The 26532-nt window shown below is 36.6% G+C and overlaps 1 protein-coding gene across 6 annotated transcripts in view; it reads right to left on the bottom strand.

The window, feature by feature from the left end:
• Nucleotides 1-26532, bottom strand: part of CDKAL1 (CDK5 regulatory subunit associated protein 1 like 1) — a 450261-nt gene that overhangs the window by 261944 nt on the left and 161785 nt on the right. For all 6 annotated transcript variants that reach the window (XM_054814405.1, XM_054814404.1, XM_054814406.1 and 3 more), the window contains one exon: nucleotides 22205-22325. In XM_054814405.1, coding sequence (XP_054670380.1) covers nucleotides 22205-22325 — 121 coding nt within the window. The remainder of the gene's footprint in view (nucleotides 1-22204; nucleotides 22326-26532) is intronic.

The raw sequence follows: 26532 nt of genomic DNA, 5'->3' as shown, positions 1-26532 counted from the left end.
TCCTGGCCTCAGTCAAATAGCAGTAAGGAAGGTGATAGAAATAAAGAGTTATGACAGAAAAACCTTAGATAGAAAAGATACTTTCTTCGAAATCTGCTCACAGCTACTCCCAGAGACGCAGTTGCAGAATACCCCAAACATCACTATTTCAGCATCCATAAGCAACTATTACTCTCAGATCCCTCCTAATGAACAGCAGTGATTGGAAAATTACCTCTGAGGACAGGATTCTTGGAGACTTGCTTTAATTTAAAAAGATTTATGGAGCTGTAACTTGACAAATGCCTTAGTATGTAAAGCATCAAATAGTATAAATTTATTAAAAAAACCACTCTGTTGGAGGCAGATGATTTAACATAACTTATACTGAATGTGCTGCAAAACCTAATTGGGTTAGTAATGAACAATTTTATAAGCTTTAAAAATTCAGCTTTCAAAGTTTTTTAACAAAATACTAAGGATTAAATTAAAACTATGATTTCTGCATATCAGGGTGGGGGGAGACAATGAGCACATTTAAAGTTCTGTTTCAGGAATGAAGCATCTCAGCAGAACTCCGTGAGTAGAAGGGGAAGGGGAGTCAAGTGTCTTTTTATAAGCACTCCACTTCATTACCATGCATCTTCACATCAGCAGCAGCATCACCCATACAGAAAACCTAGTTGAAAAGTAGACCACTGCCTGTGATAAGAGCTATTGTTTTTACTTCCTGAAGGACTTTTGGGACAGACTCTTTTAGAGTGCTGAAATCTCACAGGAAACGTTAGGCTGCAGTTAATTCTGTAACATGCAGCAGGTACCACACAGATTCTTGGGATAAAAGGTATTGTTTTTGTACTGGTCAAAACATCCGGGGGGGGGGGGGGGGAGAAGTTAGATTTCAGCAGCACTGAAACTACCAGGCTTAATTTAGAATTTATCTAAGATGGCCATCAGACCAATTTCCGAAAAAGTATTTGTAAAATGTCTGTGGGAAGTGGATCTGAATTGTGTGGGTAAAATAATGGAAATAAGTGCATAATAAAAACAAACTCACGATTTATAATCTAGAAAGAACCCCTTCCCAATGATTGTGTCTATACAATGCTTTCTGCCCCCAAATGTCCTACTGGTTGCGGCAGCAGTAGAAATGTTAAAAGCTCCCATGTGGACAAGGATCTAAGCATTATCTACAATTAATACTATGTTGTTGCTCTTAAATGTCATCTCTGTCTTGTGATAAATTGGTTAGCCTTGCTGAAAAAAAATATGTGTATGTGCACCAGTAGAAAGACATATACATGTTTCAAGTACATACTCTTTGTTATGTATTACTTTGTCAACTTCAAATGAAAGAAGACCACACATTTCAACATAATTGCCCAATCCTAAATCTGTCTGAGATTTTCCAAGCAATTTAATGGACTGATTTACACAGTTATTCTTATAAGAATCCGATGACTGATTTCTTTTAAAAATAGAAATTTAAACCAGGGGCCTTAAGTTTGCCTTTAAGAGTCTCCAAGGGGATTTTCAAAAGCAAATTAAATCCCCTTTACACAGTTATAAAGCCAAGTCAGTCAAATTATCTTCATGGGCGTATCTTCCTTACTGCTCATGTACCTCTTAAAGAAAATGCAAATAAAGGTACTTACTCTTAAATAACTAGGGAAACTAATTTGATTAATTAGGCAAACTAACATTTATAAATTATTTTCATTATTTTATAATATAAAATTTATATTTTGCAGAATTTAAAAGCATAGTGACAGTGCAGAAAACCAGGAAACAGTAGCCCTTTCATTACTAAACTAATGATCCTCAACTTCTCCATCTGCTTTACTGCTCCAAAATTCTCCCCTTCTAATGATTCCTCAGCTCTTTTCTTCTATTTTACTTTTTTTTTTCTTTCTGCCATTTTCTTCACTTCTTCCTGTTGTCTTGCATTCAGTGACCATTATGCTTGTAAACTCTCCAGCGGTGTCCTCATGTCCCAGTGACTGGAATGGTCTGACTTTCTTCCAAGCTAATTGGCCAGTGTTCGTACGCTTTGATTTCCTCTTTAACCACTCAAGTCTGTGGTGAGTCTGAAACTTTTCCAGTTCAACTGCTGCCAGCTCTGACAGAAACCATAACTTGCCAGCTTTTTTTTTTTCTTTTCTTTTTTAAAGCACAGACAACTAGTTCTTGTCTGGTTAGACCTAAGTTGGTGAAAATTCTTTTTTTCTTTTTTGTCACCTCCATTGCAACTCAGCTAGTTATAGTCAGTCATTTAAAAGAAAATCAGAAGGACCATGACTAAAGCACTTAATGCACAAATCAGCGCATTAGAAAACAGGCCACAGAACCCCTTGGGGATTCAGGATCTAAACAGCCTTCTAGACATTACAGGCTGGAAAATACACAAGAGGCAGCTCTAGTCATCAAAAGCAAGACTTAACAATAAAAAGGAAAACACAAAGTAGCTCAGCAATTCAGTTGTTTACAGGCCTTAGTCAACACTTAAATGGAATTTTTCTTCATATTTCCACAGCCACATTTGACTACAACATCATCTTTGCAATGGTTGACTTGAAACAGCTTTTCTACTTTAACAAAGGTCTTAAAAAGACCCAACTTTTTGGATGATGGGGATTTTACACTGGCTGCACATGGACTGTTGAACAGACCCAACAAGTCAACATACCAAGGAAGATTACCATTTCGTTCAGTAAGCACCATCCAATAACTTCCCTGCAGAAACGCCTTCACAAATAAGGTTGATGACATCGTACTACAAGATATTTGTTTGCTTTTATAAACATGGGTTAAAATGACATTTTCCTTGTGAGGCTGAGCTGTCCGAAGCAAAAGACATGACCCGACCATGCCTTCTACAAAAAGGTGACTGATCCCATGGGAAGGCACAGGCCGGGTATGTCATATACCTTGATTTTAGACAGGTCTCTACAACAGTCTCCCATAGAATCCATAAAGCCAAATCGCTGTGGTATAGACTGAATAAGTAACAACAAGGTGGGTTACAAACTGGCTGGACTGCTGGATTGTGATCAACAGTGCAAAGTCTAACCGGTGGCTGGTTAGCATTGGTGTTCCTCAGGGACTGATGCTGAAGCCACTATTATTTCATTTATTATTCATTTCATATTCGTTTATTATTTCATTTTATTATTTATAGACAGGAGGGCCACCAAGATGACTGGGGTGCTCAGGCACACGGCACACAAGGAGAGGCTGAGAGAACAGGCCTACTCATGGTTAGGATGAGGAGATCTTACTGCTGTCTACAAATAGCTGATGGGACCATACGATGAACATACAGGCAGGCTGTTTTTGGAGGTTCAAAGTCATAGGATTAGAAGCAATGGACACATGTTGTAATAAAGGAAACTAGGATTAGACCGAAGAAAGTACTTTACCATGACAGTGGTCAAGTACTGAAACAGGTTGTACCACAGCTGATCTCATCTCTTTGAGATGCTGGAACCCAACAACAACACTATTCCTTCTTCTAGAGCCCAAAGACCTGCTCTGCTCTAGGATTATGTGTCTACATGGATGAGTGTGTGCACACATATGTGTAAAAGACACACACACACAAAAAAGAAACACAGCATGCTTCCATACCACAGGAAGCTGAGATTCAACTACAGGGGTAAGAAAAGCTAGAAGATGAGAAATCAATGCAGAGAAGGACCAGGTCTGGCCTGTACAAGGAAAACCAGAGAAGAACATTAAATGAAAGATACCTGAAACAGTATCAACGTTTAATAATTTTCACTCCATTTATTATCAAATACATTTAGAGTGTGACACTACTGTGATACTCACATGTTATCCATAAGTACACCACAGCGCTTTGGGGGCTAACACTAGTAGAGAAACAAGTATGGTAGATTTTTTGGAGCAGACATGCAGTAGCCAGTCACGAACAAAATATTGCCAAGCATGCTATTGGAGCTACAGCCAGCCAACAATTCACACACACAAAAAAAAATAAATTAGAACACTTATTGTAAAGATGACAAAATAGCTATTGGTTCTGTGCAAATTAGGTTTCCACTTTCATCATGTTCCTCCACAGGATAAAGAATACAGGGAAGGGGCACTGTATCCATACAGAGAACACTGAGAAAGCAAGTGCATGCATGTTCTTCCATGGCCATGGAGTTGTGAGTTGCCATTTAAAATTGCACTTTGTTTCCTGCCACCCTTCACCTTTGTGCAACATTAATCAACATGCCTTGAAGCTTTATACAGACACATACAGGTAGTAACTGTGCAAAGCCCATAATTTAGTCCCGAGTGGAATATATTTGTGCTTCTCCACATTCCTTTGAAATGTTGAAATCAACCCAAATTGTAAACAAGTCTTACCAAAAAAAGATGAAATTTGACAGTATTGTTATATCTGGCCACATTTAAACTTGTGAATTCATTTAACTCGAATTTACTTAAGAATCCCAAACTCTCTTCTGCAAACACACCTGCATCACATGTAACAGAAATTGATGGGGGGGGGAAAAACCTGAATGTACCGTATAAACAACAAAGACAAGTCCCTCAATTAACAGATGTGCAATAAGCTGTTATGTGTGATCACGTCTAAGGCAGTTTATACAAACTATAGAATCCAAGTTTCTAGTCTCATTAGACTCGACAGAGATAGGTCTCTCTTTATGCTTTGCTTTTCCCTTTGAAAAATAAAGCCATTCAGCTGATCTAGACTAACATAAAGCCACTGTATTCACTGAGTGTTTATGGTATTACTTTCACAATTTTATTTCAAAAGGGACTACTGTTATCCACATATTGATTGCATAAGAAAATAATTCAACATAAAATATTCAACATATACCTAAGATAAACCCTAGACACTCCTAAAGAAAGGAGAGTAGGACGACAGCAGATACCAGAGTTTTAAGTGCAGTTAGGTACAGTAATATTACCTTTTTGAGACCTTACTTAGCAGTAAGTGCTATTTGAAAGAATATACATAAATCAGGTGCATATCACTTTGCCAAGAATATCTTCCCATCTAAGTCTCACAAGCATTATGTATTAAATTATTTTATTAAAATCAAAGAATACCAAGTCTTATTCTTTCTTATTTTGCAGAAGGTATCATAAACTGGACCAATCTATGCAGATGAATATCTCAAAAGGAAAATGGCCTTATAATAAACACAAACACTCATGAAATCTGAAATATAGCTAACAAAACAAAAACAGTTAGCACTGAAAAAATCTTGTTCCCAGTATTTTAATAGTTGTCAGACAAAGGAAGTCATCTTCTCTCAAAGATGCATTTCTCCTTACACAAATATACAGCAAACACACAGATCTACTTTGGTTGGTTGTGTTTTAGCACTGTTTTCACACAACGTACCAGAGAACACTGGAGCCTATGCACTATTTTGCAGCAAGAATATCCTTATTTTTGTAGAATTTGAAGTCCAGTTGGCAGGGTGAGGGCGTTTTTCAAACCACAAACATTTTTTTGAACAATGTATGTTCAAACAAAAGTTTTCAGCTACAAGCCCTAAGAAAAAGTCCTACTTAAAATGTGCTTCTTTTACCCACATTAATTGTATTCTCACATCTCATCCAGCCTGCCAAAATAGATGGCATTTTTGATACTTAAGACAGTTTAGATACAACTTGTGTTTAGACACATTGTATTTAGAGAACAAGGGAGCAAAAAAACACCCAAAAACCCAGAACTCTAATCCACAGCTGTCAGGGTCAAAAGAAGAAATACTTTGAAAGAAGAATAAAGATACAACAGTGAAACACAATCCTTGAGACTGTCCATTTTGCCATCACAGAAACATAGTGTCTAAAAAAAGACCTCACAGCAAGTACCATCACTTCACACCTACTTCCATTTTTCAAAATATTTTTATAGCATTTCTCAAGCTTTCTGTTATTTTTAGTTGACTGTTATTTTATTAAGTATGGCTTCACTCCTATATTTGACTTTAACACTACAAACTACGCCTCATCACTGTACTTCCACTCAAAGAAGCAACAGTTGTAAAGTACGTAAGCTGCTAAAATGAATTGGTAATATAGGAATAGGGCCTAGTTTAAGTTTAATGATTAAAATTCCCATTGTAGTCTCTGCAGTAAGTTCACCACCTGTCTGAATCGAAAAGAATGTGTATCTTAGATCTTAGTTGGTTATAAAGTGTCTGCACTAGCTTGGCTTTCAGCACAGGTGCAAGGGATGTATACCTAGTGCATGAAGGGAACATTTATACAAGGGAACCTACACAAACAAGGATAGGAACTAAACAGTACTTAGTATAAGTTCTATATTACTTTGGTGCTTTCACATACATATATTTCTAAACATGGACTACATAACCATAGTTTCCACCAAAAAATTGCTAGATTAGGATTTAAACATTTCCAAGAAACACTTCTGAAGATCAGCTGCAGCTACAGCAAGACTCCCTTGCAAACCTACTATTTCCCTACAAGCTGCAGATACAAGTCAAGAAGCACAACATTTGCTTATGCCTTCTCTTCAAGCAAAATGGATAAGCCTAGTGGAGACATCACTACTAAACCTTTAGTCGGAATTCCAAGGTTGTTTAAATGTTTATAGCATGCTTGGTGAATGGACATCACTATATTATTGTGAATTACAGAACTGCAAGTGAATTCATTAAACAGTGCTGAATTATACAGCTGAACTTTCCTAAAGATGTTGATACATAAATAGTTTAACCTGTAATAATGTTTTCCCTCTATTACTTAAAACTTTCATTTAGACTATTGCTTATTTAAGTGGTAAATTAAAAACAAAATCTCAAGAGTTATTACATTTTACTTTACTAAATTATTCCTAAAACAAAAGACAGAAATTTCAATATGTATTTGTCTAGTTACATTAAATCAGTATACTATTTTACCCATACCTGCTGTTTAGAAAAGTAACTAACGTATAGTTTTTGAGAGGGGAAAAAAATAAATAAATCAAAATCCCTTAACTTGCAGGAGAAAAACCTCTCTACCTCAATAATGAAGGGAGTTCCTCTTTAAGCTCTTTAACAAATGATCTAAAACTGCTGGAACACAGGAATGTGAATGACTAAACAAACCCTTCAGTAAACATTCCCCAGCTGCAGTTTTCAGCCTAATACCAAGTTAAAATGTGGAAAGCCCACCTACCTTCTGCAAAATGATTGAACTTCAGAAGCAAAGCAACATTATATGATATATGTGACTCAAACATACTCACTGAGAATAAAAACCACTAGACATTTGTCTCAAAAACAGAAAAGACACCAAGTCTGGCACCAGTCTGCAATGCAAGAAAGACCATGTGATACTTAGACACTTGTGTATTAGTTTAAAAATAAGCTAGATAAGCATGTGATGTGTGACAATTTTGTACTTGACCTTTGCTTAAATAGCTCCTTTTCACAAAGTCTACACACATATCAACAAAATTCAAAAAAAAAAAAAGCAACTAAACCCCTACTTCTGTCTTGAAGATAAAACTCTAAAACCAGAATTCTACATGGTTACTTTAGGAAAAATAAACCCCATATGTTTTGCAGGAGAAATTCAGAAAAAGAAATTAAAAAAAGGAAAAAAAAAAAAGGACCATTGAAGTCTTCTTGTAAATCAAGCTGATGAAATTCAACATGTTAAGTTACCAGAGACAGAAGCTTGGGGTGTATGTTTCCAGTTGGAATATTTCACTCTGCCTAGCAGGGAAGGAATTTGGAAATAGAGGTCTTCTTTCCTGAGGCTGAATAAGGCTACAGGATTGCACTGGAAATGTTTTTATGTCAGGAAATGGGGATGCATTCTGCATGGCATGGGGAACCCTTAGTTCAGGGTATTACTTTTTAAAGCGTCAAACCACAACACTTACCTCTGAAGCGAAGTTCTCCACCAGTATTAAGCAACTGCACTAACATCCATTGTATTTGTGTCTAAATCCTTGTGGATTTTTCTGTTGCTGTTTATATTTATTTAAACATCACATCATCACAGAGTGGCTGAGGTGGGAAGGGACCTCTGGAGATCGCCTAGTCCAAGCCCCCACTACTCAAAGCAGGGACAACTAAAGCAGGCTGCTCAGTACCATGCCCAGACAGCTTTTGAGTATCGCCAAGGATGGAGACTCCACACCCTCTCTGGGCAACCTGTTCCAGTGTTCAATCACCTGTACAGTAAAAAGTTTTCTCTTATGTTTAAATAAAATTTCTTGTACTTCAATTTGTGCCTCCTTGACATGATGACATGCACGAGCTAAAACTACACTGTTGATTATAACTGTCATATTTAGGCTCAGTCTACATAGACCTTTCATGTTTGTTAAGATGTTTTATGTAACAAGAAGTCAGGAGCTCCATCAGACTTAAGAAACTCTTCGGAAACAGTACTTCAGATACCAATGGCAGCTTTTACTTTCAGAATTTTTATAGACTATCAACATGCTTCATAGGGATGCTGAGAAATACCTGATCTTAATTCTCTGGACGCAGTACTCAGTGCTCATTTGCCTGAAATCTTCTGTACATCTTACACTATTACTGTGCTCAGAGCAGAAGGAAATAATATTTGTACAAGCCTCACTCCATACTCCTCAACAGAACATAACAGGTACTAGCATGCTGAAAAAAATTATACAACTATTTTTTATTATAGTCTAAATATGGATCTAAGATCTTATTTTACCACTTTTTTCTTCCTCTCAATTGAGTCTAGACTTCAGAAAAACAAGGATGACAACTTGAATAAGGGAACTAATGGGCGATCTCTGTAGAGAGAGGGAACATGTGAAAGATCTTCTCTAGTCAGTGAATTAATCTAGTTCACTTAATTCCAAATACAATTATGAATCAGGGCAGAACTGTTTCCAGGCACTTCTCAAATCTTCACTTCTGTATTTATGGTGCTCTACTCGAAAAGAAACCGTCTTCTACATAAAAACCCAAAACAGACATAGTTCTCCGTGCCACCACACAATTGGTATCCAGTTGACGGAGGCAGGAATTACCTTTTGTTCGTCACTTTTTTTTCGTCTCCCCATTTAGTGAAGTACAACTGCATGGTGCTCTGCAGCACAGGGGTGCACAAACACCTCAGCATTTTTTGAGATCTACTCAGTACCCTCAGTTGCTAAAGCAGCAACTTGCAGAGAAATATGTTGATCCCAAAGGGACCAGAAACTCAGGAGTTCAATCTCATTTGTACTAGCAGATACTTAGTAAAACATACATTTTATTTACTGGATTAGTCTTTGTGCAATGGAAAAAGCTAAAACAGCTAGTCAGAAGAAAATTTAAAGCAAATACTTCAACAGCTTTTTATTAAGCCTACCGGAGAAAAAGTTGTGTGTCCACAAAAATGTACATTTTTATTGCCTAAATGCCACAACTGGGGGTAGGGGCACCCCTTAAGGTGCCCCTTTTAAACTTATTTATTCTTGGTATAAATACTAACTCTTCTAAAGTGCATCCTGGAGTAAAAGCAAAAGGATGAGCAGCACAGAAATCTGCTCTAAGCATCTCACATTTTAGTAGACTATTTGAAGCGCAAATAGAACTATTACTTAATTCAGTGTAATTTGTTTCTACAATTAGGAATCTGATATTTTTAAAAAATTATAATCACATTTCAAGAATAACAGTTAAGAAGAATAATGTAGAAAAATATGCAAATTGTGAGACTTCTCAATAACATTAACACAAAATTTTTCAATTTTCAATGAGAAAAATTTCAAGTGACCCCAAAAATCCAAATTTCAAAATTTATTTGCTATACAAACAGATAAAGGAATATAAAATGCAATTATAACAGAGTTCATGTAAATTATCTTAAAGGACTTTGTAAGTTAATAGGTTAAAATCTCACAGTTTATGTGAGCTTCAGCATAAACATCAGCATTAAACAGTGTTGAGTTTTTTTCTTCCCCACATAAAGAAGCCATATAACGAAAGATACTCTCACATACAATAAACTTGAAATAATATTAATAATTGTGAACATGTTACATTGAATTTTGTGCCACCTATATTATCTGACAAGCACAATCTTAATATTCAATTTTTCAGTTATTTCTTTGAGGGTTTTTTTAAAGTACCTTTACTTCAGTGATTTTGCTCTTATGTCACATACTGATGATCACAGCTAAAATGCCCTATTCCTCTCTATTTTTCAAATCTTATGAATTCACAAGTCAATGAGAAGACCATAAAAACATGCCTTCGTGTACTTTGATAGATAATGGCAAAATATAAATTTTTTTGAGCCCATTCATCTTATTCAGGGAAAGTTATTTTCCATTAAAATTATCTCTAGGTCAAGTCTAAGAACAAATTCAAGCACAAGATGTTTCCCAATTCTGATTCTTCTTTTTACACATCCCTTAACACATTTCCCTGTCAGGTGTTCAAAAAAAAATTCCACCTTTACCTAAAAGGGCACAAGTGATGCTTCAATCAGACACTTTGACAAGTTTTTTTTCATTTTTATTCACATTTAGAAAGTCATACCAATACTAGCAAAAGAGGCTATATTATTAGGCGACTAAAAGTTATCCGACTCTGCTGATGAGCAGTAAAGACATGGACACTTAACTTTAAACACTTAAGTTGTATAACACTTTAAAATAGGCCATTAAAACCCCCAGAATTATGAGTATGTAAAAACACAGACACTTCTTACACTAATGTTCAGCAAGACAGTATTTTTTCAAAACAATGGCTTCTCTACTGCTTGTCTTGTTTTTTCTAGTTTTGGGGGTTTTTATGTGAAAAGCTAGGACTAAAGGCAACACAACATCAATTGTAAGTATGACATATGAGGTTATTTCTCAGTATTTACTGTAATCTGAGAAATTAATAAAATGTTTCTCAGGATTCTGTCCAGATTTCCCTTAGGAAATATGTACGTGGGCGTTAAGAGAAGGGACGCAAATGAAAGCTCTTCTCAACAAGGAGGAATTTATCTCCAACCTCAGAAAGCATATTGATGTCAGAATTACAGATATATGAAATTGCAAACAACTTCAAAATGATCTCTTCTCATTCAGGCAGACTAGAACATGTCGCTTGTTGTGTGATCCAAAACCACTTCTGTATGTAAGCATCTGCCAAAAGACAGGCAGGAAGTCGCCTTACAATATTGTGTGCTAACCTGTAATCAGGTTCCAGTATGTTAAAGCTGCCCCATTTTCTGAGTGAATCTTCAAAATAATCAGGAATGCAGCATTGAAAGGAATAATCTGAAACTGTAGGAAACTATAGATCATAATTACACAAAACAAAATCAGGCTTCTCCTTCCCTCCCCCCAACCTTTTCTCCACATAGTTTAACTTAAAAATTGAGGAAATAGTTAAACGCTGGTGATCCTCTTCTTGAGTTAACAGATTAACAGAACTGTGCAGTGTGGGAAGCCACCTAGTGACGAAGAAGCTCAAATATGCCTGAAGCTGCCCAAAGTTTTAATAAGATGACGCAGTTGGAGCATGTGATGACTGCTGTTTTTCCCACTGACTTGCAAGTTGTGTGGTGTACTGGAGTTTAGAGAATTGCACAGTGATTTTTGGCATCTTAGAAGATTCAGCAAGACTCATAAAAGTGAACTATGAAATAGCAGATATTCTGAACATGAGATGTACAAGAGCAAAAAGGAAATGTATCAAAATGTATCGGGAAAAGATTTGATGCAATTTTTAAACTCATGATGGCACTATAGGCAGAAGAAGTTAAAATTTGTGAGGCTGGGAGGAAATAATCTAAGGGAGACAAATGTGCAAAAACGGAAACAATCAAAACAAACTGTTTTCTAACTCAATGCAGAAGTCATTCAGCAGACTCAAAAGAGGAAGCTTTCATGAACTAGAAAAAAAATAGTTGTAGAATTTATTTCTATTTAAACAGTATTTCTCATTTCTCAAGAACTGAGAGCTCAAGAAATAGCATGAACACAAAACACCGCACAGCAAGAATTCAAGGCCAGTAATGCTTGGTGTGTACAATGTGTCAATGATTCTTGCCTTTGGTACAGAACTTTACCAACACGTACCTTCTGACTCCACTGAAAAACCTCACTGCATGTGAACAGCATATGACTGGACTACATAAAGAACCAGGTGAACGATGCATTTACTTTGACATGTTGGCAACTGCACCATTGAAGAAACAGGCGTAAAATCCATCATCATAAAAACAAGGGAATGAAAAATATGTGTTACAGTACAATTGGCAGTATTAGCACATAGTACGGAATTGCCTTTGTATGTTATTTTGTATAGTAGAATCATGCCAAAGAAACAACTATTTACTGGAGTAATTCTTAGGTGTCATATGTCAGTAAACGTAATGAAGGACTGGCTGAACATGTCTTGGAATAGGACACAACTTATGCCATTTATTAAAAACATATTAAAAACATGCTTGTCCTAGATCCACTCAAACAGCATTTAACAACAAAAAAAACAATCCAAGAAATGAATACTAGTCTTCAAGTCATACCACAAATGATGCCACAACAGCAGGTATTTGATTTACTAGTGAAAAAAGTAGTTTAAAGACCCTTTGAACATTTTAATTTATTTTTTTCTCTCAAAATTACTCATGGCAGGGGATCATGCTGTAATCCCTATAGGGAAAGTAAAGAAGTCCAGTTCAGGATTATTTTGTCATTGAATTAAGACAGCACAACATCAGAGAAATTCAGATGTTGCAGCTAAAGATTTCACAAGTTCTGTACTTAAAATCCCATAGATAGAACTGAAGTTCAAAGAAGGGAGTTTGAGCAGTGAAGACTCTAAAAATTAGAAAGTAGTATCATAAAGAGAGAGTAATAGTGGCAGAAATCATGAAGAGGCATGCAAAGCTGAAAGACAAGAGTCATAAAGCATAAGAGAAAAAATTACATTATTTCAGGCAAATACTTAGTGAAAAGTTTATACCCTAATTATATACTGAATACAGCTATGTAATAACTTCTTTGTGCATAAACATCTTTCTTTCTTTTTGTGATGGACCATCGTGAATTCAAGGTCATCTTCCATTCAGGTTATCACAGTAGAAGACATTTACTCTAGAAGAATCTGCAATACTTCTATATCATATTCACTACTCAAAGCAATCTTGTATAATACAGATCAGCACAAATAGCAGAATTACCATGTGCAACAGTAAGAGAAACTGAAGACATCAACAGCTTCCACCTTCCCAGCAGCAGAAGGGTATTTATTATACTAAACTCCAGATAATCCAAAGTTGACCAAGCCTAATACTACAGAGGAATGAAGAGGACCACAGCCACTGCCTCAACCAATATAACCAAAAGCTTAACTCCTCCTGCCCTCAGCTGTTGGTTTCAATCAGCAGTTCCCGTTAATGGACACGAGAGGCTGGGGGTCTTTGGCACTGAAGGAAGTACAAATCTACCCTACGGAATCAGGTGTAGCAACCTTTGATGTTTGGAGGAAGACAGAAATCAAGCTACTCAGTAGGGAGGAAACAGTTCTTTCCTGGCCCCAATCCAACTACTTACTTTTCTGCTTTCTTAAATTACCTTTCTACATCAGCTGCTCAAGGAAGCTAACTATTAAAATGCAATACTTCTCACTTTGCATGAGGAAGCATAGGTGAGCAGGCATGTTCTCAGCAATGGAGACACAGAAGACGACAGACCCACAGAGAACAGAAATGACTACAACAGTTGGTAAGATGAGAATGTGAGCCACACCAATGTATCATCTTTTTAGGATAAACAATACATTTTTTCTATGTTTTCAGTGAAACTGTTACCATGTAGCACCTCGAGATTTTGTAGCAGATCATTATAAATAATTTTATATTCCGTTTTCAAATATGAATTGCTATAATTGCAAGAAATAAGTAATAACTGAAAAAAAATCTTTCAGAGACTGTCATCAATATTCTATTTAAATATCTCATTAGGAAATAATGACCTTGGATGCGAGTTACAGTAAGTTGCAGTGGAAAGAGACCTTAGGCAAAAAAGTAGACTGTTAAAACTTTCTGTTGTAAACAACTGTTTTTTCCTTTTCCCTCTGTTATAGCAGTGTGGTTTCTGCAAGCATTGGAATACTAGCTTTTCAAATTTTATGATTAAAATTAAAAAGCCTTCCATATAGATACACATATCTATGTGCCATCTATCATTTTCATTATGTAAATTATTTGGTGAAACGTGCCAAAGCAGAACAGACTGATATCTGGTACACACATGGTTGAAATACATGCTTAGTACATAGTACACCTAGAATCTAAATGTACATACATGCAAATATTGATTAAAATATAAACAAAAAAGCCTAATGCAGAGACGTGCTTTCAAAAACACATGCACTATCTTTCTGGACTTTCCACCTTCTCTGTTTTCTGAGGGTAACTGACATGACAGGATCTGGCATGACATAGATGTTTGAGCTAAATAATTACAAAAAATGTCCATTTAAATATTATAAGCTAAGGTATGGCCAAAGTAATTGTATCACTTCACGTTGCCTGGGGAGATCACTAAGCATTTATCTTGAATTCAAGTTCAAGTAAAACTAAATATTATATATTATTACATATTATATTACCACATAATTACTATATTATTACGATCAGAAGAAATACTATTTTGTCTCTCCAAGCATAATATCAAATGTAAATCAAAACACATATTGATTTTGTACTCTAAAATCAAAATCTTCTTTCAACTGCAGTGTCACTTACATGAGTGAAAAGTTGAACATTAAAATATAGGAAAATCTGTATTTTATTAATGAACAAACTAAATCAAGTAAATTGAAGACATGGAATTCATCCTTGTAAGTATTCAGTCAATGATTTTTATAAAATATGAACAGATTTGTAATTCAGACTGACTATTCATTCAAGATGGGGACAGCAGTATTTTAGGAGAAGACAGAAACGTTGAAAACATTGTGGCATAGTTGGATAGGCAGAAGTATATAAGCAGTTGCCAAAAACCCAAGTCTATCACTGTCAAACAGTACGTAATTCAGTTTTTCACATACCACAAAGATTGCCATTTTCCATCTCTCTATATGTTTTTATCTAAACATAACATGATACGTGGGGATTTGAGTTCACATCAGTAAACACAGAAAGCCAAAGAAATAGTGGTTGTTCTGCTGAACTGATGAGATTATTACTGAAATATGCCACTAATTTCAGCACAGGAGGGCAATGGCTTCACAAGCTCTCAGACTTAAGCCACATCATTTCCTAACCAATCAGAGATATTTTGATATGGTTTCAAGACAGTACCTCCAGAAAACTCATCCCAACTATAAAGGAGTCAAAGATGATGTGAATGCACAAAGCATTTTCAAAGGTGGACCCACAGGTGTAGAAGATTTTTGCTGAAAGCACAAAAGGCTGCTAGAAATCTAGCTCAGCCAGTTCATTTAGCCAAAAATCTGGGCAGGGAACACAAACCACTGCAAGAGTTCAGGGATTTAACAGACACAATTAGGGCCTCTTTTTGTGGCCTTACCAAATAGTAATTTGCTACTGCAATTAGGAAAAAAAATCTAGTAAATCCTAGTTGATCTCTATACTACATTGCGAAATATCCATTTTAAATAAGAGCAGACCACTCTTCAGACAGGCTGGACCATGGTAAATACGCAGTTCATCAGCATAGAGTGCTGCTTTATAATCCACATCCACCTTGTTTATGATCACATTCCCTTCCTTACTGGGAGCTCCACAGTGCCAAATAATAGTGCAGTCACACTGTGGTACACCGGTCTCATATGAAAGTGGAAAGGAGGGGAAGAGCAGACCTGACTTGTGGGGAAGAGACCCTCTGAAATGGTTCAGCAGGAGCAGAATATTGTGGAATCAGCACTACAAGCCCAAGCCACCTGTAGGGCAGCCACTCAGCATCTCAGGGATACAGCTGGACAAGAGCCAACAAGGCCAAACATTCCTTATGAAAATAACATGAATAAAAAAAAAAAAACAACCCCACACCAAAAAAAACCCACCTGAAAAAAACCCTTACAAACCAACCCAAAAAGACAGTAATTTCAGGAAGACAAGGCACTTATTCTACCTTCCAATACTGCAAAGAGTTGCATACCCCGAGCCACAGCCATAATCCTCAAGAGAAAATAAACAAGCCAAAACAAACAAAAAACCTCCGAACAAAAACCCCACAAAACAAAATAAACAAACCCCACAAAACTAAAAAAAGGCAGACCCCAAACCTTCATCAGATCAGTCTCCCAACTCTGTGTTCAACATGGTCTAATCCAACGTCATGGGCCCTGGGCCTCTGCTTCTGCACCTAAGCCTGGTTAGCACTCGACTCATTGCACTACTGTCAGATTAATAACTAGGCACATCTTTCACTGATAAAAACTGTAGCATCCTCATGTGCTCCCAAGGACTTCAATATCTTTCACTGAAAAATCTTATGCTGACCAAGGAATAAATACTGTTCTAACTGGACTCTACACATCTGCCACTGTACTGGCATCAAATGATTCCAACACAGTAATTATCCCTCCATCAGAGGCAGCAAACAGAGCCACAGGCTTCTCTTCCTGATCTTTCTGTTCATAAATCCCGCATTTCTGAGATGACGCCACTGTCTCCTTTCGTACTGCCATACAGGAAAGACACTGATATTTCTTGTTCATGAGACATCTAAGCCAACTGCCCCAGTGAAAAAGAAGGAACACTATCTGCTTTTAATACTGAAAGCAGCCTGAAATACGTGCTGATTCAATGAAGGCTACCTATAGCAAAATGAATCCATGCATACCACCAAAGACTTTCCAAATATCTTATCAGCATTATTTTACATTTTTTTGTAACCTTACACCTCACAGGTACCTAGTTATTAACCCCTAAAAGTAAGGAGAAAACCATCTAGTGCTGAGAAGTTTTAGAATGTGACAGAAGTTAACTAAATCAAATATTTCAGATATCCACAATAAAAAAAATTATATAGAGTTGAAAGCATTTCATTTAAGTTTGTACTCCTTTTTTGGCACAATTTAAATCCAACCAACCAAACCCCAAACCAAAACAGAATCACCTACACTTTCACAGACATACAACTCCAGGGTATTTTATATACTCAATCCTAAACAAATGCTGACATGTAATACATAAAAAGACTGTTATGTGACCTCATATAAAAATAAAATGCAACTCTTGAAGAAAATTCAATCCTCATACGCCCCAATTAATCATAAAACTGAAAACTATGAAAAAATAGAATTTTAACCTTTCACAATTCACAACCAGGGAAATATTCCTGCCTGGGAACAGAAAAAAAGAGGCAGAAACTTCAGAAAGTGTACAGGAAGCACTTCAGAGAACCTATGTGCAAACCCACACAACAGTAAATTCTAGTGTGGGCTCATATTCAGCTCATACTACACTCCTCTCATGCTTCCCAAGGCAACAAATGAAGTTGTATTTGAAGTGATTGTGAGTGGTAGCAACTTGGATATAAGGGAGCTCAGGCCATGCCAACAAGATGGATACATCAATAATAGTCCAAGCAACAAAGTAGAGAGTTCAGGATACAGAATTACTTAATTAAAAGGTGGAAGACCAAGTCCTTACTCCATTAAAGAGAGCTAAGTGGCTACATAGGTTATGAGACTAGTACTAATGAAAATTAGATCATGAGGAGAAAAGATTTTTCCCTAGACCAAAATGAAGCTGTAATGCAAAATGGATTTGAAAACATTTCTCTTACTTCAAACTACCAGATGGAATACTCACATTAGGAGATTAGCGAACAACTTTATGCCTTTTCTCCAAACAACATTTAACATGCTATTCTACTACTCCTCTACCTTGCTTGTTCTAGTAAGATGACCTATACAATACATGCTTAGGACATAAATAAAAGTGAAAGAGATTGAACCAAATGCCCTTAATTCAAAGGAGAAAATTATTTTGGAGGACAGGAGCAAATCACTGTTTCTAGGTTCAGATCCACTAATATCACTGCAGAACTTACTAGATACTAAGAAAACTACCAAAGCTCTACTGGAATCGCTGGGGTTTATTAACTGCTTATTCTATAGAAAAAATTGAATAATTTATTTGAAAAATATTGAAAAATGTTTTTTAAGTGATAACAGAGAAAGCAAACAATAGAGGAAGAAAGGGTGACTTATTCCTTACTGATAAATTAGAGTTTAATCTACAGCTTGCATGAGATACTAGGATGGTTAAGGATTCCTTAGGTATTTGGCATGTGGAAAAAAATCAAGATTTGCTAACGTATCTTTGTGTGTCAGTCTGATAACTCTCTTGTGCTCCTACTCTGGCACTCACCATAGTCTCTACAAACATACTTGGAAACTCTGAAACATGTTGCTCCTGGGATGGAAGGTTTTCTCTAGAGTCACAGTCTGTTGACAGAAACCACTAAATGCCATGGTAAATTAAACAGATAAAGATAGATTGGATTTCTAAATGAGAAAACAGCAAACCTCAGAGCAACCAAAATTAACAGTAGAAAAAACATCCATTACTTCCGAAAAAAAGCCAAACACTGAACAAGATCCAGGTCCCTCTAAGGGCACAGTAACATCTTTTAGGGACAAAAGTGCCACTGTGTGAAAACTCTGAGCTGCCTCACAATGGAGGGAAGCAGCACTTACCTTCACAGATATTCCATACCTAAACGAAACCCCATTTGGTTTAAATTATTATTATTATTACAGACTGCATACTGTAGTGGAGACACAATCTGTTTGTCCCTTGATAGGACATACTTGATTCATGCAAAGGAACAGCTGAGGAGGCTCATACACAGCAGCAGTCTGGAGAATACAAACACAGAGGGACGTGTGCATACACAGGCATGCATTTGTGCATGGAAAGTAAGGGAAAAGTTCACAATTATATAAGGACAGAATCCTTCAGGACAGGATTTTTTTTTTCCCTCCATGTCTGAGAGAAGAAGGAATCAATAACAGGAAGCCCCAAGTCAAAATTACTGAAGAGAATTTGATGCCGTCTTGAGTTAAGAAACAAATCTTATTCTACAGTGTTGCATTTCAATTGCACCTGCATTCTCAGACACAGTTTATGAGAATGAGAGATATCTTAACAATCAGCGTGTTTGAAGACTCCCAAGAATAAACTGGTCCTACTGAACTCTCAGAAGAATAGTTCCAGCTGGCAGGTATCCACCTACATAAAAGGTATTCGTACTACCAGAGAAGGAAAGGAGTTAGCATGAGCCATTAAAACCTCCAGCACTTTGGGGCTGAGGTATACACATGCTCCAACAAGCCTTTTCTTCCCTCACAGAATTACAGAAGAGCCAAGAGTTCACTAAGACCCCACATGTAATATACCACCACTTGTCACTGCCCTGTGGACACCATCAGGCCCTTACTGACCTGACCAGCCTCAGCTGCTGTCTCCACTAGCCCCCTCTGAGCCAGGAGCCCCCGTTAAGCTCAGGCCTATGTCTCCAAGTCCTGCCTCGAGCTTAAATACCATGCCTCCCTGCAGTCCTGTGCTCATCTCCAGGATGGACCTCACACCTGCATTATATGTAGCCTTCTCTCCAGTCCTGCCTCCAGCTCATTTCCTTTTGATCCTGGCTGGAGCTGCTGGATAGACCCAGACCCTGGGTGGCCATTTGCCATGTCTGGGACTGCTGATGGGTCCTAATACCAGCCCCCAGCTTTGACCACAGTGCTCAGGCCCTGAGGCACAGGGTGTTCCACTGGTGCGGGCACTGTCTGTGCTCGTAGCACCCTTGGGTCCCTTCTTGTCCTCCTTCACAGTGCTGCTTCTGGACACTATCACTGAACAGCATCAGGCAAACATATTTCCAAAGAGGAAATCACTTTTTTTTAACTGTTTCTTACTATTTTAAGACCTTCCAATCCAAATTCATCTCTCAATAAAGAGCACTGTACCAAAAACTAATCTTCCAAGTTTTCTCTAGTATTTAAACAGAGAAAACAGCTCAGATCAAATATGCTGTTGGTACTAAAAATTGCCATAGTCAGACTACTAAGGCAAAGCTGATAAAATGAACACGGTCAAGTCACAGTAAGTAACACATACTGTGTCTTGTTCTACATTGCCACATTTTTGTATTTTCAGAAACTGCTGAATAGCCTTTCTGAAGCTATGTTTTAATTTTCAAACCCAAAATAGTAACCAAAAAAGCCACCTGCAATACACAGGTAGAGAGATTGGGGAGGGAGAAGGGGAAAAGGAGGACAGGAAAACACAAAAACCTGCATTTCAAGAGAGACAGGATTCCTTGGGCGTGTGATATAACATAGAATGGGGCATTAGCTAATTTGGATGTCTTATACAACTGACTTGTTTGTTTGAGGTTTTCAGAGTGTTCTGGTCTTCCCAAGTCATATTTGACTTTATTCTCCATGAAATAAATATATTTTTGTGGTTTCTAGTATTTTTTAGATTATCCTATGGTATAAAATACATATTCTATTGACCTGAGAATAGCAATAACTACTAAGCAAAGTAATTAGTGTTTGTAAACTACTAGGTTCTAAATAAATGGTTTTCCAAAGGTAACATCTTAGGGAGATGTTAATTGTCTGCAGGTTGATGAACTTGGGAAACAATTTTTTTAAAATCCATTATGGAAATACTTATGTTCACAATATATAAAAAAGGGTTGTTAATCTCATCAGCGACCTAATGCCAAGTGTATATCCCCCTACAGTACCCTTCTATTAACCTCTATAATTAGGCTAGCAATAACCTGGTATTAGAAACAGCAATACATTTTACCATCTTAAAAGCACTACTACAAATCAAAAGACATGTAAACAAGACCATGGCTCAATTAGTTTACATCCTTGACAACATTTACAACTGGAATGATACTATAACATTAGATTGTGATACATGTTAATGGCAAAGAAAAATTTATACAATCTGAAACTTAGACACAAACAAACGCAAAAGAATGCTTTGCTTATTTTTAATCATGAAAAGGATTTTGATCACATGGGCACAAACAAGATGTTGACAGGAAAGACAATAAGGGAAAAAATTTAGATCACTTAAAGTAACTGCACCAGAAGAGCTTATATCCAGACTTCAAAAACAATCAATGCATGAAACTGCAGTTTAAAAAGGTGTAATTCAGCAATATGACAAAACGTCACCCATATGCTTACCGTAACTCAGAGGAAGAAAAAGTAACCACGCTAAGCCTTGACCTGGTATTCTGACCTAAACAGCACACTAGGCATTACAGCAAATTATGAAGGCAAGATTACTTAAGGACAAGAAAGTAAGAGAGGAAGTGGACAGCAGCAAAACTCTCATGGCATGTTTATGAAAGCACTAGACTAAACTCAAAGAGAGCTAAGATCTACCACAGGTTTTTTTTTCTCTCTAGGCAGTAAGTTCACACCTACCTGAGATGCCTAGAGCAATGCATTTTATATTTCACCATGTGGGAAATTACTACATAAGTTGGAGAAGATGGGAAAATCAGAAGAGGACTTACGTGTGTGTTTTTGTTTGTTTTTTCTTAGGGAACTGACCAAATGGGAGATGACCAAGCGGAGTTGAGAAAAGGAAAGAATCAAGTGAAGGAAGATTAAAAGAGAATTCCTCAAAGTAGAAATGCTGAACAGGAAAATGTTTCTAGTCTCATGGAGAAATGGGCAGATGCAACTAGATACTCCAGACAGAGCTGCTTGGCAGGAGAGTGTAGCTTATTCAAACAAAGAAAAGGCTGAAATATAAGCATGATAACTTTTTACAAACAGAGGGGCAAGAAAAAAAAAATAACTGTATCTAATTTAGCCATTAATACATCTGGGCTGACAATCAGGTGTTTACAGATCTTAATGAGTTACTAATGATATTCTGGAACTGCCTTCTTAGAAATCAAAAGAGCACAGGGAAAAAAACAACTCTAAATGCTTTTTTTCTTCTCCAACTTTCTAAGGACTTTTTCTTTTGAGAAAGAGTGAGATGAAGGTACAAATGGGACTGCACGACTGTATGCAGCCCTGGAGCAGCAGAAGTCTTGTACCCAAATAAGCATGGGTTTATTTTCCAGAAAGAATGCCATTTAAAATCTTTGACTATTTATAAGTGGTCATCCTGCCTCCTTCTGTGCAACTTAGGAGGAATACACCAGGCCTGCAGAAAAACATAAATTGAATTCCTCGGCAGTAATGAACGTTTTATAAGTCTGGAAGATTCTTACCCTGTGTTGATGGAAATTATTTCTATCAGCGGATTCTTCCTAATCTTTGGCAAATCCAGTCGTGCTCCCCCCAAACGTTTTCCATTATCCTTTTTCTGACCCAGCAGTCTCACAGAATGACCTTCAAATGAAGCACAAAAAGCAGTCAATACAAAACACAAGTCCCATCATATTTGTTTTGATTTGCTCTTCTTCACAAGTAGCGTTTATACTTCAAAGACTGAAAATGAGAATGAGACGTAATAATTTATTTCCACCAGCTGAAGCATTTAAAGAGAGACACTGACAGGTAAAATAAATCATGTTCAAATGAACAAATTATTTCATCCAATTATCTTTTCACACTTGCATTTTCTGGTTTATTCAATTAAAATGATCTAAGCAGTTTCATTTTCAGATTCTCAAGCAAATACCAGCATCGCAATATTTAAATAAGTTGTATGGCAGAATTAAAATATTTTCCCCAAAAATTTAATTCAAACCTAAATTAATAGGTAATGAACTAAATATTTTTTAGCTTATTATATAGCGAACCAACACATTTCAGTCAAAGTTACCTGACTCTTGCAAGTCTGAAGGAAAGTGCTATGAAGCATATCCTGGTAATGTGTTCATGGCTAAGCTGACTACCAACATTTACACACATTCCTCCCACAAAAAGGAAACTGCAGGTCAGAAAACCACCTCACAACTCCTTTCCCGAAGCCAGTAATTTTCAGAGAGTACTATCACCAACCATCTACAACAGTACATCAGTCATACCACATCAAGTCCTGTATTTAAAGGGTACAAATTACAGGGTTCACTAATATTCAGAAGCAAGATCTAACGAATAAAAGTGCTTAAGCGTATATTACTGCAACAGGTAGTGTAAGATGTGCCCAAGTTATAAACATAAGACTTGCATCATTTATTCCACAACACCTAGAATAGGCAGATAAGACACAGCAAGGGAAAGCTAACGCTAGATACCTGAAGAGAGGTGGAACGTAACCACTACTTGGAGTGGAGGAAAGAGAGCATGTATCCATTGAAGCTGGAAAACTCTTTGATAGTACATGAAACTACAGCTACAATCTGTCAAATATTTCAGAAGAGAAAAAACTTACCCTAAAAGGGAAGAGGGGCAAAAGGAAAGCATGAAACTATGAAGTACTAGCTGAACTACATCCAGCACAGCAAAGTAGATAACCAATTCAGATCAATTAAAAAAACCATGTTCAACCAAATTTCCTAACTTACACTACCAACGGTTATTTACAAAACTAATTCATCCATCAGTTAGTCTTTTTCCACTACCTGTTTTGAGGAGTTATTAATCAATTTTTGACCAATGTGGCATTCATACTCTGAGTTTATTTCTGTGATAGGGCAACAACAGCCTGGAAATAAACAACTACTACTGGCATATCATCTTTCCAAGGTTTTTTTAATAGACATAAAAATTCTCAATCAAAAATGTGATCTAATGAAGAAGTGAGCAGGACTGGCCTGATATCATAATAGCTATTACTAAAAGGAGACATCACAATGTCAACAGAAATTAAAAGACATTATTTTTGCAGTTGCATTTGGCAAAAATTTCATTACATCTTGCTGTGAATTTAGTAATACGGTAACTGTGCTATTAACATTTGCTAAATTATTCACTTCTATCTTTTCATGACAATAACAGCAATACCTTTGTCTCACAATACAATCAGTTATTTTCCAATCTAATGCTTCATTAAAGAGTTGCAAGCATGCCACCATTTTATTTGCTTGTAAAACAAAAGTGACTGCATTATGGAAGGCATAAAAATTAAGCTAGAAGCAGAGAACATTCCTTTTTGTATTTGCTCATACTGTGGTTTATTTGGAATAAACCATTTTATCCATTTTTAGAATATTCAGTTGCATTACCATATTAAAACAGTATTTGGATTTATGACTGGAAATATAGAGGAACGATTAAAACAATTAGGCTTAACAACATAACAATAAGCTACCTAAAATTTAAAATTCATACATTTAGAATTGGGGTCAAACCACCATTCTGAAGTTTAAAATCAAAAGAAAACCAACAAACCACAAAAAACAACCTATCCTCCAACAAGTAACATCTCAGAGCAGGATCAGTGAAGCTTGATGTCCTCTGAATGCATACCCTCACAAGGAACAGCCATGTGAATTACTTCTCTCTAACAGGAATTTAGCCTATGCTCTCCCTTGTGCACACTGGGAGCTTTAATCAAAGAAGCAAACTTTTTCACAGAACTTGTGGAAAAACAGTATCTTTTAGACTACAAAACTTGTCACAACTCTGTTTGAAATTTGTCAGATGACTACAAACTAGTAAGGAGGAAGGGAAATGGAGATAATGACAGATCTGTGCAGGAGGTACAGCTTTATAATCCATGTTTTTTTAGGAAAATGGGAACAAAACACTATGGTGGTCTAGAAAAATCTTGTTAACCAAAAGTACTTCTACCTTCTTACAGATCTTTGTCTTTCAGATGGTAGGCAGGTTACCATATACATTAGGGGGATGGGGGGGAGGGGACCAAAACCCAAAAAACCCTAACCAAAACCAACTTCAGACACTTGCATGCAGAATATAACTCACTAGGGAACATAAGAACTAGCCTCTCTTACCTTCAGATACCTTCTGAATTCAGGAAAGAATCCCCAGCTCTGTGACCACCTCCCACGTGATCCACTGAACGCCAACACCCACCCCAATCTCGTACCCCAGTTCAGGAAATCGATGGCCTGGCAATCACATATGGCAGATCATTTTCATGTCATGTATGGCCAGTTTTTCACATATTCCTAATGCATGCCACTAAAGTTCAAGTTAGTATGAGGTTTGCGAATTCTGTGTGGCACTCCAGAATGATAACATCCCTGTACTTTTCAATCCAGACACCAGAGGGTAAAAAAAAAAAAAAGCAGTACTAAGAGACCACAGATGAGTTTTAACAGAGAGTTTAATGCTTCCAGAAAGCAAACAGCACATGCATAGTCAACTACAGTGATTTGTGCTGCAGGTACACTTAATAATTTAATTCAACATCCCCCCCCCAAAAAAAAAATCAGAAAAACACACCCCAACAAAAAAAAAAAAAACCAAACACCCAACAAACAAACAAAAACCCAAACCAAAAAAAACCTTCAGTCACAGTATTTGTGACCTTAAATCCTTTTTAGCCTACTCCATACAAGGACTATTTTGTTTCATTTTAAGTAATCACTAAAGCATCTGTTTACAGCATTGTTGCTATTAATAAAACATAACTTGATAAACACTGAATCATACTTTTTCAAATGCTGTAGATCTTTTTTCCCCCCCACACTTATTTCAAGAAAACTTAAAAATAAATATTTTGTCATCTTCAATAAGGAAAAGGCTAAGCAACATTTTTTTTTTAAACTAACCAGCATTAAGTCCACATCAACATCACACACAAAGCAGTAATTTCAAGTCTCACTTATGATCTCCTTCCAAAGTTTAGAATGGGGCAAAACATTGCAATCAAGTTTTGCTTCCAATACTTCTAAAGCATTTTATCTGATTAAGTTACCATCTCTCTGACTTTACAGGTTGGAAAACAACTGAACTACACAAAACAGGTGTCCCAAACTTAAAAGTAGTCTTTTTTTGGGTTTTTTTGTGGTTTTTTTTTTTTTTTTTTTTTAAATTTGGTACCAAAAACATTTTTGAAAATGGAGTTAATCACAGTTCCACTTCCATAATGATGAGTGGTCTATCTTAGATATCAAACGAAAACCATTCCTGTTTTGATGGCTCACAGGAAGATGCAAGCTTTGAAACACAGCTTAATAACAAACAGATCTAGTCAGGTTATGTTTGAGAGCCTAAACATCCTAGTCCTATAAACCTCTTCTGCCATAAAGATAACTTTGCTACTTTCACATAGTCTACCAGCAGATAAAATTCTATTAAAAAATCCTGAAAAGGTTAATTACTGGTTTAGGTCATGCTTCAAAGCAGTTTTTCACTAATTAATAGACAATTAATGCAGATTACAATACAACAGTAGTACTAACCAAGTCCAGTGAAGAAGCTTATAGAGCAGAATCACTCATGGTAAACGTAAATGAAATCAAGCTAGAAACAATTTAAAATGAACCAGAGCACTCTTGTTTTCAGAGCTGAGTGTATAAAATTAAACTAATTTTTCCATACAAGTTAGTAGATGCAATTAACATTACTTGGCATTGTTCACAGAGAGGATGAGGCTAGAATGAATTAATCAGGATATTAAATCCTACTGTTAGTCTAAAAAAGGGCTTTTAAATGTGTCAGTTTGATAACCCCATGTGCA

The sequence above is a fragment of the Grus americana genome, chromosome 2 (genome assembly GCF_028858705.1).
Source record: "Grus americana isolate bGruAme1 chromosome 2, bGruAme1.mat, whole genome shotgun sequence".
Taxonomy (NCBI): domain Eukaryota; kingdom Metazoa; phylum Chordata; class Aves; order Gruiformes; family Gruidae; genus Grus; species Grus americana.
The sequence above is the reverse complement of the archived record's forward strand: the minus strand, read 5'-3'. Positions and strand labels throughout refer to the sequence as shown.